The following is a 16446-nucleotide window of genomic DNA, read 5'->3' on the forward strand; positions in this document are numbered from 1 at the left end:
TTATTTATTTTATAACTGGAAGTTTGTATCTGTTAATCTCCTTTATCTATTTTGTTCCTTTTCCTACCCACCTTCCATCTGGCAACCACCACTTTGTCCTCTGTATTTAAGAGTCTGTTTGGTTTGTTTGTTAATTGCTTTGTTTTTTAGATTCCATAAATAAGTGAAATCATATATTTGCCTTTCCCTGTCTTACTTATTTCACTTAGAATAATATACTCTAGGTCCATTTGTATTGTTGTAAATGGCAAGATTTCATTCTTTTTTGTGACTGATATTCTAGTGTGTTTGTGTGTGTGTGTGTGTGTATGTATAGACACACATGCAACATCATCTTTATTCATCCATCTATCAGCAGATACTTAGGTTGCTTCTGTATCTTGACTGTTATAAATCATGCTGCAGCAAACATAGAGGTACATATATCTTTTGAATTAGTGTTTTCATTTTCTTTGGGTAGATACCCAGTAGTGGAATTACTGGATCATACGGTATTTCTATTTTTAATTTTATGAGGAACCTCTATACTGTTTTCTGCAGTGGTCGCACTAGTCCATATTCCCACCAACATTGCATCAAGGTTTCTTTTTCACCACAGTCTTGCCAACACTTGTTATTTCTTGTCTTAATACTAGCCATCCTGAATGGTGTGAGATGATATCTTATTTGTGGTTTTGATTTGCATTTCCCTGATGATGAGTTATATTGAGCATCCTTTTTTTTTTTTGTATCTGTTGGCCATGTGTATATTTTCTTTGAAAAATGTTTATTCAGATCCTTTAACCATTTTGTAAATTTAAATTTAATTAATTAATGTATAGTATATTATTCATTTCAGAGAGAGAGTTTAATGATTGATTCATCAGTTGCATATAATACCCAGTGCTCAGGACATTAAGTGCCCTCCTTAATGCCATAAGAGACTCTTAGCTATAGGAAACAAACTGAGAGTCATTTGGCCATTTTAAATCAGATTTTTGAGGGGGATTTTGATGTTGAGTTTTATAAGCTCTTTATATATTTTGGATATATCATTTGCAAATATTGTCTTCCATTCAGTAGATTGTCTTTTTTGTTTTGTTCATTTCCTTCATTGTGCAGAGCTTTTTATTTTGGTGTATTCCCAATAGTTTATTTTTTATCTTTATTTTTTTCCAATAGTTTAATTTGCTTTTGTTTTCCTCGTCAGAAGAGACATTCATAAATATGTTGCTAAGGCTAATATCTCAACAATGAGAAGAAAGTGAATATGCCACAAAATCATGGGTTGGTTTTTTTTAACCTACTAGGGAGTTGAGGCCACAGAGAAACCTAAACTAAATTCCTTAAAGAGATGAACCTTTCATAGAAAAGAGACTCATGTCTCTATCCATGGGGACACAGCAGAAAAAGAAGGGAATCCACTATAGTTGAGAGTAAAAAGAAACCAGTCAAAATCTACCAAGCTTTTCATGGTCACATGTGGAATCTGACACTTGTGGAACAATAGTAAATGGCCTAACATATGTATAATTATAGACCTAGGAAAAAAGAGGGGAAAGAGAGTGGGACAGAAAAAAAATGTTGGAAGATACAATGATTAAGAATTTTCTAAATTTTTTTTCAAATATTTTATTTATTTATTTGAGACAGAGAGCACACATGTGAGGAGGAGGGGAGAAGCAGGCTCCCTGCTCAGCAGGGAGCCTGATGCAGGGCTCCATCCCAGGACCTGGAATTATGACCTGAACTGAAGGCAGATGCTCAACCGACTGAGTCAACCAGGTGCCCCAAGAATTTTCTAAAATTGATAAAAGTTGACACTTGACAGTGTCAAGTCAAGATGCGCAACAAAACCCCAAACAGCATAAATGTAAAGAAAACCACATATTGCCACATCAAAGTCAATTAACTGAAAACCAAAATTAGAAAATTCTATAAGCAGCCAGAGGAGAAAAGACATATTCAGGGAGCCACAATAAGAATGTTAGTGTTGTTTGTTTGTATCGGAAACAGTTGAGTCCAGATGGTACTTGAATGACATCTTTAAAGAACTACAAAAGGGATGCCTGGGAGACTCATTTGGTTGAGCATCCAACTCTTGGTTTCATCTCAGGTCATGATCTCGTGGGTTGTGAGATTGAGCCCTGCATCAGCTCCTTACTCAGTGGGTAGTCTGCTTGAAAAATTCTCAAAAAAAATAAAAAAAAAAAGAAAAAAGAAAAAGAAAAATTCTCTCCCTTTGCCCCTCCCTTCACTTGAGTACTCTTTCTAAAAATAAATAAATCTTTTAGAAAAAAAGAACTACAAACAATTTTGTTAACTTAGCGGAAATATTCATTAAAAAAAAAAAAAGTAGGGATCCCTGGGTGGCGCAGCGGTTTGTTTGGCACCTGCCTTTGGCCCAGGGCGCGATCCTGGAGACCCGGGATCGAATCCCACGTCGGGCTCCCGGTGCATGGAGCCTGCTTCTCCCTCTGCCTGCGTCTCTGCCTCTCTCTCTCTCTCTCTCTCTCTCTCTCTCTCTCTCTCACTGCGTGCCTATCATTAAAAAAAAGAAAAAAAGAAAAAAAGTAGTGGTGCCTGGGTGGCTCAGTCAGTTAAGCATCCAGCTCTTGATACTGGCACAGGTCATGATGTCAGGGTTTTGAGAAGCCCTGTGTCATGCTCTGAGCTCAGGGGGGAGTCTGCTTGAAATTTTCTTTCCCTCTGCCCTCCCCCAAAATGAATAAATAATTAATTTTTTAAAAAAGGAAGAAGGTAGTCTACGTACCATTATGAATGTGCCTGATCTTGTCTGATCTTAGAAGCTAAGCAATTAGTACTTGGATAGGAGTCTGCCTGGGAATACCTACCTGGTGCTGTAGGCATAGCTAGCTAGCTAGCTAGCTACCTACCTACCTGGTGCTGTAGGCATAAATAGATAGCTATCTGGTGTTGTAGGGATAGATTAGATAGATAGATAGATAGATAGATAGATAGATAGATAGATGATAGAAAGATTGATTTAAAAAAGTAAGATGAAGGCATTTTCAGGTAGACAAAAACAGAACAATTCATTTCCACAGATTTATACTATACAAAATACTAAAGGAAGCTCTGCTAGGTGAAAGGAAGTTATTCTAGATGAAAGACAGGATCTGCAAGAAAGATGAAAGAGCACTAAATATGTGGGTAAATATAAAAGACCAACCTTTTTGTTATTTTTAGTTATGTTATTTATCCTATTTTCTTTAAAAGACTATTAACAGGTTAAAACCAACTAATAGCAGTGAATTCTAGGAGATAATACCGATATTAAAGGCTTATAACATACAAAAGTAAAATTTATAAAAGGACCACACAAGATGGAAGCAAAAGAAATACAAGTATCTATAAGTTCTTATATTATTCAATAGTAATATATGATTTGAAGGTAGACAGTGATAAGAATGCACAGTGATCTAAAATAGCATAAAGAGCTATTTGAAAAAAGTTAATAGAGTTTAAAATGGAATACTAAAAATACTTGACTCATTCAAATGAAAGCAGATGGATAAATTTAAGCTCAGCTATATCAATTTTATTCAGTGTAAATGGTCTACTTTAAGCTCACCATTTAAAAGGCACAAGTTGTCAGACTGGATAAAGAATAAGCAAGAACCCAAATGTATACTGATTAGAAGAGACATTTTCAAAATATGAAGAGGGACACCTGGGGGGCTAAGTCAGTTAAGCTCCCAGCTCTTAGTCAGTTAAGCTCCCAACTCAGGTCATGATCTCAGGGTCCTGGGATGGAGCCCTGTGTTGGGCTCCTTACTCAGCGGGGAATCTGCTTAAGGATTCTCTCATCCTCTCCCTTTGCCCTTCCTCCTACTCATGCTTTCTCTCTCTCTCTCAAATCAATACATCTTTAAAAAATATAAATAAGAATATGAAAAACAGATGCAGGTTTCTAGCTGTAGAATGAATAAGTCACAGGAATAAAAGGCACAGCATAGGGAATGTAGTCCATGATATTGTAATAGTAATAGTGTTTTTTAATCACAGATGGTAGCTACATTTGTGGTAAGGATAGTATAACATATAGAGAATTTGAATCAGTATGTTGTAGGTCTGAAACCAGTGTAGCATTTTGTATTAACTCTACTCAGATAAAAAATAATTAACAGTTTGAAATGAAAAAGATGTAAACAGTAAGCATAAGGAAGCCGAATTCAAGACAAAATTATCGGGATGCCTGCGTGGCTCAGTTGTTGAGCGTCTGCCTTTGGCTCAGGGCTTGATCCCTGGTATGGGGATTGTGTCATGCGTCAGGCTCCCTCGAGGAGCCTGCTTCTCTGACTACCTATGTCTCTGCCTCTCTCTGCATCTCTCATGAATAAATAAATAAAATCTTAAAATATATATATATGAGAAATTAAGAGCAATCTTACATCAAGAAGATATAACCATTATAAATGTATATATGTACCAACTAACAGTATAAAATATGTTAATCTCAAACTGGTAAACTCTGTTACTGATAGAATATAAAAAAATTAATGAAGATATGGATAATATGAATAATGCTATCAACCACGTTGGTGTACTAATATTTGCAGAACACTATGCCCCAAAACTACACTTTTTTTTTTAGTGCATATGAAATACTAAGACCATATGTTCAGCCACAAAACATATCAATAATTTTTTAAAAACTGGCATCTTTTATAGAATATATTATTTGACTTTAATAGAATGAAATAAATAGTAAGAAATGTTTTTAAAATATTAAACTTTAACTTGCTATTAAAAAACAAACATTTATGGGATTCAGCTACAGCAGTGCTTTGAGGACAATTAATAGCTTTTAGCACTCTATTAGAAAAAAAATCAAAGAACTAAGTCCACCTTAAAAATAGAAAAAAAGAATAAATCAAGCCTAAAGTATAGTAAGTAGAAGAAAGGGAATAATAAACAGAGGAATGGAAATCAATGAAACAAAGCAGGCAAACAATAAAGAAAATAAATTGCAATACTCAGTTTATTGTCTCTCAGTTCTAATCTATCCTTCTAGGTCCTGCTTTGTGATAGTGAAGCTGGATGCTGTTAATATTTCTCCTTTGTCAGCTGGCTTGATGCTAGGTTATGTCAACAGATGTTGGTAGTTCTCTGCAAAGTCATAATAGGAGAAAAGTGGCTTTCCTTATTGGTAGCCCTATGCTTTTTTCTTGGGACATTAGCCAGCAGTTGAGCATGTGGGAGACCCAGTAGTATTTATTTCAGCTTCCCTTTTGGACAAGCCCCTGCCTAACCACATCCTCTGGCAAATTTCCCTGCCCCCAGGCCACTTACACAGACCAACTCCAGCTCACCTATACCCTGTAGGAAGTTTTTCAGCCACCCAAGGTGCTATTCCTATGAACCAGGTCTGCCTAGCCCTTTGGCAAGTTCTTTCTCTCCAGGGAAGGTTTTGTGTTATTGTGGCAGCAAAACCCAGGCATTGAGGTGTGAATATCAGTGGAGGGTTCTTTTCTTAATTTCTTAGTAGCTGCATTCTGCAATTGCTAATTTTGGACACCGTAGACAACAGAAGCCACATAAGCAATTGTAAATTTTCTAATCGCCACATTAAAAAAAGTAAAAAGAAACAGACAAAGTTAAGGTTAAGAATATATTTTACTTAAAAAATATATTTAACCCAGGATATCAAAATATTTTCCTTTCAATATAAGATGATTATTCAAATTGTAAGCTATTTTAAGTTTTTTTCATATGAAATCTTTGAAATCCAGCATATATTATATGCTTACAGCACATCTCTGTTCCAGCTACCTACATTTCAACTGCTCAGAAGCCACTTCTATGGCTAGTGACTATATACCATATTGGATAGTGTACCCTTAACTCATTCTTTTTACTCTTTGTCATTGTTGACCACCTTTTACTTGCTAATAATCCTTTATATTAAATTTTCTGTGTTCAAACTGCTGATGTTTCTTTTCCTGACTGAATGAACCCTGATTGATTCAGTCAGCAAAGCCAAAAGCTAGGTCTTCGAAAAGATTAAATTGATAAACTACTAACAATATTGATCAGGGTGAAAAAGGAGAAAATTACTTTTATCAGGAATAAAAAGGGGGATATCAATAGAGATTCTCTAAATTTCAAAAGGATACTAAAAGATGTTAAAACATAATGCCAATAAATTATATGACTAAGATGAAAAATTTCTTGAAAGTAGGAGTTGTAAAAGTTTCAGAAAAAAATGAATAGCCCTATTTTAGTATATGTGCTGCTGAAGCAAGCACAAATAGCCCTATATCTCTTAAAGAAATTGAACTTATAGGGGCGCCTGGGTGGCTCCATTGGTTAAGCATCTGCCTTTGGCTCAGGTCATGATCCTAGTGTCCTGGGATCGAGCCCCACATTGGGCTCCCTGCTCAGCCTGGAGCCTACTTCTTCCTCTCCCCCCTGCCTGCCACTCTGCCTATGTGTGTGCTTACTCTGTCTCGTTCTCTCTCTCTCAACTAAAATCTTTTTTTTTTTTTAGAAATTTTTAAAAATTTTATTTATTTATTAGGCAGAGGGAGAAGCAGGCTCCACACAGGGAGCCTGATGTGGGACTCAATCCCAGGACACCAGGATCACGCCCTGAGCCAAAGGCAGGTGCTTAACCACCGAGCCACCCAGGCGTCCCTCAAATAAAATCTCTTAAAAAAAAATTGAGTTTGTAATTGAAAACCTTCCTTATAAATAAAACTCCAGGCCCAAGATTGCTTTAGATGTGAATTCTATCACGTATTTGAGAAAGAAATCATACCAGTTTTACAACACCTTTCAGAAAACATAGGAAAATGTAGGGAACAATTCCCCAAAACACTTATTTTATGAGACCAGCATAACTTTAACACCATACTCTAATATCAAAACCCGAGGAAGAAATCTTAAGAAAAAAAAGTAAGGATAGCCAGTGTCCCCCAGAAACAGGCTCATATCCTTAACAATATATTAATAAATTGAAATTAGCAATATTTTAAAATAATACTACCTCAATTTTTCCCAGGAATACAAAGTTGGTTTAACATTATAAAAATCAATTAAAGTAATTCTTCCTATTAAAAGAAAAAAGGAAAAGCTATTACAGTTATCACAATAGATGAAGAAAAAGCATTCAGCATCCATTTATGGTTTGCTTAAAACTAGGAATAAGCAAACTAGGAATATAAACTTGGTAAATATTAATTTGATAAAGGCTGTCTTTTAAAAAAAAAGTTTACCTATTTGAGAGAGCATAATGAATGAGAACACGAGTAGGTGGAGAGAGACAGAGGGAGAAGAAGAAACAGGCTCCCTGATGTGCAGCTTGATCCCAGGAGCCTGGGATCATGATCTGAGCTGACAGCAGACATTTAACCAACGGAGCCACCCAGGTGCTCTGATAATGATGGTCGACTAAAAACATAGCTAACGTCATTCTTAATGGTAAAATACCGAGTGCTTTCCACCTAAGATAGGGAGCAATCAAGGATATAAACTTTCACTACCAACTGAAAGCCTTGCAAGTGGAATTGGAGAAGAAAGAGTAGATAATTAGTTTACTAACTTACCCTCATCCCCATATTCTCTACCATAGCATTATGTTTTTTTCTAATAGTTATTATGTATTTACTTCTTAAATTTACCTTTGTGTTGCCAGTCTTCCTGTAAGCTCCAAGAGGGAGGGACCTAGCATTGTATCCCCCTGTAATAAGAACTATAATATTCATGTATGAATTAATACATTTAATGTTTGGGGAACCTTCTCTTCCCTAGCTTTTCGTTTTTCTTTTTTCTTTTTCTTTTTTTTTTGTGCGCGCGTGGGCTTTTTTTTTTTTTTTTTTTTTTTGCTTTTCGTTTTTCTTATGGAGAGATGTTCACTAATTTATCCCCAAGGAAGAAGTAAAAGATTTCATTGATCAGTTTAGTAAAAGGAGCTAGATGAGTATAGCTCAGATTGTACCTTTTCTTCTCAGTGGCTGAGAGCACACATCCTCTTCTTTTCTCCTGTGTGATAAGTTTTATGGGGGTAGTATATACTGCAGGGAAGGTGCTGCTTATCATTGGATGGGTTAATCTCTTTAATTCTGGGGTGAAATATTAGCAAGCTTACCTGCCCGTAAACCTATTATGTTTTCTCCAATTTATCTTTACTAGTAATGTTGTCTATATTTTGATTCCCTTCCTTTTCAAAAGTGTTATTGACTTATTTTAAACTCTACCATTTATCTAAAAACTAAAAAAAAATTTATAAAAAAAATCATAAAATTATAAACTATTTAGGAAAAAAGTTGTAGCATATATGGCAGAGAAAGGTTGAATTCATTAAAATTTAGAGCGCTCGGGGATCCCTGGGTGGCGCCGCGGTTTGGCGCCTGCCTGTGGCCCAGGGCGTGATCCTGGAGACCTGGGATCGAATCCCATGTCCGGCTTCCCGTGCATGGAGCCTGCTTCTCCCTCTGCCTGTGTCTCTGCCCCCCCACCCCTGTGACTATCATAAATAAATAAATGAATAAATTAAAAAAAAATTTAGAGAGCTCTTACAAGTCCGCAAGAGAAAAATTCACTGTGCTAGAAAACCAAGCAAACATAAGTTGCAGCTCACCAAAGAAGAAGTATACAAATGGCTAGTAATAATAGCTGCCATTCATTGAGGACTTACTGTGTACTATGTCCTTAACAATTTACATGTATTATTTAATCTTTCAGCAACCCTGTATGATTTTTTTTCATTTTACTGCAGCAAACACATAGTGTTTATTATGTGGTAGGTACTCTCTAAGCACATTACTCACGTTCTACTCATTTTATAGGTGAAGAAGCAGGCATAAAGAATTTAGCCATTTGTGCAAATAGTTGAGCCAGTCTTTGAACTCAGGTCTGACTTTAGATCCTGTGATTTAAACTACTATTCTATACTAGCAGTATAGAAACAAAGTAATATAATGCTTTCCCACCCTTATTTTAATTTTGTTTCTAAATTTCAAAAACAATACATGATTGTTCTAACAAATGTGAACAGTGCAACAGTGTGTAAAATAAAAATAATTCCCTTTTGCACTCTGAAATTTCAAAGCTAACAGCTATCCAAAGGTAACAGCTATCCATGACTTGGTATGCATTCTTCAAAATGTTCAAGGAAGGAAAATGTTTAAAATGAGATATTATTTTTCTGTCTATACCATGTGTATTTGTTAGTAGTTTATTTTATTTTATTTTTTTTATTTATTTATGATAGTCACAGAGAGAGAGAGAGAGGCAGAGACACAGGCAGAGGGAGAAGCAGGCTCCATGCACCGGGAGCCCGATGTGGGATTCGATCCCAGGTCTCCAGGATCGCGCCCTGGGCCAAAGGCAGGCGCCAAACCGCTGCGCCCCCCAGGGATCCCTTGTTAGTAGTTTCAAAAAACCTTCAACACACTCTACTGGCAAGTATATGGGGACCAAACACATTGGTATTCTACTGATGAGAATGAGAATTGGTACAATATATCTGGTGGAAAATTTGACAATGTCAAAATTTTTTTTTTTTTTAAATTTTTATTTGATAGTCACACAGAGAGAGAGAGAGAGGCAGAGACTCAGGCAGAGGGAGAAGCAGGCTCCATGCACCGGGAGCCCGACGTGGGATTTGATCCCGGGTCTCCAGGATCGCGCCCTGGGCCAAAGGCAGGCGCCAAACCGCTGCGCCACCCAGGGATCCCGACAATGTCAAAATTTTAAATGCACTTATCTATTCATTGTTTTTCAAGGAACTGTTTCTAGGAAAAATAGAACTAAGGCCCCCAAAATGTTTAAGATGCATTCATAAAGATAAGGATATACACTGCAGTGTTTATACTAGCATTTTTTTTAACCTACCATTGGGAACAGTCCTTGTCTAATTTGTACAGATTTGGAGAATTAGTGTGTTACCATATAGTTAGTTAAATAATAGTAGACTTAACAGTTGATTTTTTTTTCTTGTAAGATATATCAGAGTACATTTAAGAATTGAAAAAGTTACTACATGGGCAGCCTGGGTGGCTCAGCGTTTTAGCGCCGCCTTCGGCCCAGGGCGTGATCCTGGAAATCTGAGATCGAGTCCCATGTCGGACTCCCTGCATGAAGCCTGCTTCTCCCTCTGCCTGTGTCTCTGCCTCTCTCTCTCTCCTCTCTGTGTATTCTCATGAATAAATAAATAAAATCTTTAAAAATAATAAATTTAAAAAGTTACTACCCCCTTCGGAAATTACAATTGCTTTAAGTCACAGCCTCCACATTGAAAATCACTATAAGGTAATGTGTACAGAGCTTATCAATATAGCACCTGATACTCAATAAATATCTGACATTATTACTATCTCTGTATCTCCACAGTTAACATTTTTTGGTAATCGGAAATAAAAAATTGTAAAACAGAGTACCTCTGCAAAGTACCATATTAACTATCAAAGGTTTGTGAAAGGGATGCCTGGGTGGCTCAGTGGTTGAGCATCTGCCTTTGGCCCAGGGCGTGATTCTGCAGTTCCGGGATTGAGTCCCACGTCAGGCTCCCTGCACGGAGCCTGCTTCTCTCTTTGCCTGTGTCTCTGCTGATCTCTCTCTCTCTCTTGAATAAATAAATAAAATCTTTAAAAATAAAGTTAAAAAAAAAAGGTTTGTGAAAGACCAATTCTTAGAATCAGCAGACAAAAATACCCTCTAAGTATTCCTGTTCTTTTTGAACTTGGGCAGGTCCCTAAATTTTTAAAATAACCTTATCTGCCAAATGGAGTTATCAACCAGAGTTATCAACCTGCTAAACTGAGGTTTATTTTGAGGAGCAAATGAGATAATATAAGTGTAATTTATTTGAAAAGTAAAGTGCTATACAAACACAATTATTGTAGGAAGCTGATCTTAAGCATACTACTAGATTGTCTACTGCCTACTGCAGTGCCTAAAATCTAGTGAGTGTTCATTTCTTAGTTACATAATTCTAAATTTATAAATTGTGTGTTTTTTCCTGCATATTCAAAGTTTATGTATGATCATTTTATATGTAGAATTGGAGCTTTTCACATTTTTACCAGAATGTATTGTTATAATGGAAAAATAATAATTAAAATTTGTGTACATTTTGTCCCTTTTCCTTATTTTAGGAATGGAACATTACTAAACTTTCAATTGAGTATGATTCTGAGCCCTTTGGAAAGGAACGAGATGCAGCTATTAAGAAACTGGCTACTGAAGCTGGAGTAGAAGTAATTGTACGAATTTCACATACATTATATGACCTGGACAAGTAAGTTTTTTTTCTTTTTGTTTATTTTGATAAGATGCACATAATATTTGTTATCTCAACCATTTTTAAGTGTACAGATCAGTGGTGTTACGTACATGGACAAGGGGCACCTGGATGGCTCAGTCAATTAAGCATCTGACTCTTGATCTCAGCTCATGTCTTAATCTCAGGATCCTTTTATTTTTATTTTTTTAAGATTTTATTTATTTATTCATAGACACAGAGAGAGAGGCAGAGACACAGGCAGAGGGAGAGGGAGAAGCAGGCTCCATGCAGGGAGCCCGATGTGGGACTTGATCCCGGGCCTCTGGCATCACACCCCAGGCTGCAGGCAGCGCCAAACCGCTGCGCCACCGGAGCTGCCCTCAGGATCCTTTTTAAAAAAATACATGGACAAGTAAATTTTAACCCACAGGACTTAAGTTTTTTAAAATGGAAGTAACAACATATACATAATAGAATTGTGGGAGAATTCAATGAATATATGTCAGACCCTTAGCATTTTATTGAACTTCTCTGATTTTTACTTACTCAGTGACAGATGCCAGAATCCAGACAAATGAGTGCAGAAGATAAAAATACTTAGAATTTCAATTTCAAACTATTAAGAGTGGGCAGCTCGGATGGCTCAGCGGTTTAGCGCCACCTTCGGCCCAGGGCGTGATCCTGGGGTCCCGGGATCGAGTCCCACATCAGGCTCCCTGCATGGAGCCTGCTTCTCCCTCTGCCTGTGTCTCTGCCTCTCTGTGTGTGTCTCTCATGGGGAAATAAGTAAAATCTTAAAAAAAAAAAAAAAAAGACTATTAAGAGCATCACAAAAGTTTCCTTGATTATTCTAACTTGGCCTGTGGTCTTACCTTTTTGGGCTCTTAGCAATATTACTTTCATAGTTTAGATGACACAAAATGCTGTGATATATTTAGTCTGATTGTCTGAAGGTTTTCTTTTTATTTCATTTGTGTTTATCTTGTCTATCTGGATTTTAAGTCCAGTTGCAAATTGTATGTGATATTACTATGTATCACTGTGGCCCTCTGAACAGTGGTATAATATCTTATTTCTCAAAGTATATTTCTTGAAATACCGTTTCTTGGTGATGCTTTGTCCAAAAAAGATTCTGTAGTCAAGTTTGAATTTAGGAAGTATTACATGGTTTGAGTCTTGAAGGTTCACAAGATTCATTAAGTTAGTAAGTTTTGGCATACTGTTGTCCTTGTAAGTCCTGAACTTGAAATCTCATAATTTATGTACCTTTTAAATTATTTTACTTTTAGTTATTTAATCATTTTATCTAGTTAATAAAGCTAATTCTGTGTTACATGACAAACTAGTTAATTTTATTCTCCTCTTCCAAATGTATGAAAAAACTATGGCTTGATTTCAGGCAGGGATCTTATTTCACATAGCATTATATTCTCTAGCTCTATCCCATGTTGTTGCAAATGGCAAGGTTTTGTTCTTTTTTATGGCTGAATAATATTCCTATGCGTGTGTGTGTGTGTGTGTGTGTGTGTGTGTGTCTTTTTTATCCATTGATGGACACTTGGACTGCTTCCATAGTTTGGCTGTTGTAAATAATGCTGCTATAAATGTAGGAATGCATGTATCCCTTTTAATACTAATTTTTGTATGTTGGGGGTAAATACCCAGTAGTACAATTACTGGATCTTAGGGTAATTATATTTCTAACTTTTGGGGGAACTTCTATATCATTTTCCATAGTGACTGCATCAGTTTGCATTCCCACCGAGAGTGTAAGAAGGTTCTCTTTTCTCCATATCCTCACCAACACTTGTTTCTTGTGTTTTTAAATTTAGCTGTTCTGACAGGTGTGAGGTGATTTTGTAGTTTTGATTTGCAATTCCCTGATGAGTGATACTGAACATCTTTTCATGTATCTCTTGGCCATCTGGATGTCTTCTTTGGAAAAATGTCTGATCATATATTCTGCTCTTTAAAAAAAAAGATTTTATTTATTTATTATTGATGAGAGACACAGAGAGAAAGAGACAGACACAGCAGAGGGAGAAGCAGGCTCCTTTCAGGGAGTCTGATGCAGGACTTGATCTCCAGACTGGGATTACACCCTGAGCTTAAGGCAGATGCTCAACCGCTGAGCTACCCAGGCGTCTCTATCCTGCCCATTTTTAATTGGATGATTTGGGTTTGGGGTGTTGAGTTTTATAAGTTCGTTATTTATTTTGTATACCAGCCTTTTATCAGCTATGTCATTTGTAAATATCTTCTCCCATTCGGTAGGTTGCCTTTTAGTTTTGTTGATTGTTTCCTTTGCAGAACCTTTTTATTTTGTTGAAGCCCCATAGTTTATTTTTGCTTTTATTTCCCTTGCCTGAGGAGGCATATCTAGAAGAATGTTGCTATAGCTGATGTCAGAGAAATTACTGCCTGTGCTCTCTTCAAGAATTGTTACGGTTTCAGATCTTACACTTAGTTCTTTAATCCATTTTGAGTTTATTTTTGTGTATGGTGCAAGAAAGTGGTCCAGTTTCATTCTTTTCCATGTAGCTATCAGGTTTTCTTAACACTATTTGTTAAAGAGACATTTCCCCATTGTATATTCATTCTTCCTTTGTCAAAGGTTAACTGACCATTTATAATTGTGGGTTTATTTCTGGTTTTCTATTCTATTCCACTGATCTGTGTGTCTCTTTTTATGCCAGTACCACACTGTTTTAATTACTACCACTTTGTAATATAACTTAAAATTTGGAATTGTGATACCTCCAGTTTTTTTCTTTTTCACAATTGCTTTGGCAATTACAGGTCTTCTGTGGTTCCACACCAGCTTTAGAATTGTTTGTTCTAGCTCTGTGAAAAATGCTGTTGATATTTTGATAGGGATTGCATTAAATGTGTATGTTGCTTTATTTTTAAGATTTTATTTATTTATTTATGAGAGACACAAAGAGAAAGGCAGAGACATAGGCAGAGGAAGAAGCAGGCTTCTCAAGGGGAGCGCAATGCAGGACTCGATCCCAGGACTCTGGGACCATGCCCTGAGCCAAAGACAGATGTTCAACCACTGAGCCACCCAGGTGTCTCTGTATATTGCTTTGAGTAGTGTAGACATTTTAACAATTTTGTTAATTTTTAAACAAAAGTTAAAGTTTATGTAATCTCTACATCCAACATGGGGCTCAAAGTCATGACCCCAACATCAAGAATTAATTGCATGCTCTTTTGACTGAGCCAGCCAGGTGCCTCATTAGTATTTGTTCTTTCAACCTAGGAGCATGGAGTATCTTTCTCTTTCTTTGTGTTGTCTAGAATTTGTTAGCATTTTATAGTTTTTGGAGTACAAGTCTTTCACCTCTTTGGTTAACTTTATTCCTAGATATATTAAATTTTTTTAAATGATTTTGTTTATTTATTTGAGAGAGAGAGAGAGTGAGCACAAGTAGATGTGGGGAGAAGAGGGAGAAACAGACTCCCACTGAGCAAGGAGCCTGGGATCATGATGACCTGACCCGAAAGCAGTTGCTTAACTGACCAAGCCACCCAGATTCCCTGATATTTTATTTATTTATTTTGGCGCAATTATAAATGAGACTGTTTTCTTAATTACACTTCCAAATTCATTCTGTGAGGCCAGTGTTAGCCTGATACCAAACCAGATAAAGACACCATAAAAAGGATCGATAGGCCAATATCTCTCATGAATGTAGAGGCAAAAATTTTCAGCAGAATACTAGCAAACAGATTCCGACAGTACATTAAAAAATTATACACCATGATCAAGTGGGATTTATTCCTAACATGTGAACATGACTCAATATTTGCAAAATAATCAACCTGATATGTTACATCAGTAAGAGGATAAAAATCATATGATCATTGGGTCCCTGGGTGGCTCAGTCAGTTAAACGTCTGCTTTCAGCTCAGGTCATGATCCTGGAATTGAGCCCCACATTAGTCTCCTTGCGTCTCCCTCTCCCTCTGTGCCTACCCCTATTTGGGTGCTCACATGCGCATGTGTGCGTGCTCTCTCTCTCTCAAATCTTTTTTAAAAACCCATATGATCATTTCAGTAGATGCAGAAAAAGCATTTGACAAAGTGCGTGCAACATCCATTCATGATAAGAATCTTCTGCAGGTGAGTCTAGAGGAAACATATTTCAACATAATAAAGGCCTTACATGAAAAACTAAGAGCTTTCTCCCTAAAGTCAGGAATAAGACAAAGATGTCCACTCCCACCACTTTTATGCAACATAGTACTAGAAGTCCTAGCCACAGCAGTTAGACAATATAAAGAAATAAAAGGGATCCAGATTGTTAAGGAAAAAGTAAAACTCTCACTATTTACAGATGACATGATACTGTGTATATAAAAACCCTGAAGACTCTGCCAAAAAACTACTAGAACTGATAAAGGAATTCAGTAAAAATGTAGATACAAAACCAATGTATAAAGAGCTGTTGCATTCCTATACACTATTAATGAAAAATAGAATTTAAGAAGCAAAACAAACAAGAATAGGGGAAAAAAAAGAGAGGCAATCCAAGAAACAGACTCTTAACTATAGAGAACAAACTGATGGTTACCAGAGGGGAGGTGGGTGAGGAGTGGGTTAAATAAGTGGTGGGGATTAAGGAGTACACTTATGATGAGCAACCTCGTGTTGTGTGGAAGTGTTGAATTGTACTAAATGTACACCTGAAACTAATATTACACTGCATGTTAACTAACTGGAATTTAAAACTTTTAAGAAATGTACTATATTTGGATTAAGAAAACCTTGATTTACTATTTATTAATTATGCAACCTTGACTAATTCGTTTAGCTCTTTTGGTAGGCTTTAGTTTCTGAACCATAAAATGATGGCATGGATTTTACCAGTAATTCTTTGTTAGGGCTAAATGCCAAGCAAAATGGCCATAGTAAAAAAGAATAATTAGTTATTCGTGAGTAGTGTCTAATGCACACTATGATTGGCAAAGCTAATCCTCTTTTTAGTATGACTTGATTGAGGCATTTAGTGATCAGAAGTAAATATAAAGTATGTTCATAAGACATATATGCTGGCAAATTTAACAAAGGCATGATGAGCACAACAGGAAGTAGCAATTGATTATTTCTATAGTTATAGAATCCTAGTAATACTTGCTTTATTGCCCTTCAGTATAATATTGGTCTGGTTTAGTTTTTACTGATGATTAAGAGATTCTTTGAGCTGAGT

At 36.4% G+C, this 16446-nt stretch overlaps 1 protein-coding gene across 4 annotated transcripts in view; it reads left to right on the forward strand.

The window, feature by feature from the left end:
• Positions 1–16446, forward strand: part of CRY1 (cryptochrome circadian regulator 1) — a 111934-nt gene that overhangs the window by 71795 nt on the left and 23693 nt on the right. For all 4 annotated transcript variants that reach the window (XR_005365672.1, XM_038550774.1, XM_038550775.1 and 1 more), the window contains exon 3: positions 11103–11245. Coding sequence is in view for 3 of the 4 variants with exons in the window: in XM_038550774.1 (XP_038406702.1) it covers positions 11103–11245 (143 nt within the window). In the remaining variant the exon portion in view is untranslated. The remainder of the gene's footprint in view (positions 1–11102; positions 11246–16446) is intronic.

Source organism: Canis lupus, chromosome 10 (assembly GCF_011100685.1).
Source record: "Canis lupus familiaris isolate Mischka breed German Shepherd chromosome 10, alternate assembly UU_Cfam_GSD_1.0, whole genome shotgun sequence".
Classification (NCBI taxonomy): domain Eukaryota; kingdom Metazoa; phylum Chordata; class Mammalia; order Carnivora; family Canidae; genus Canis; species Canis lupus.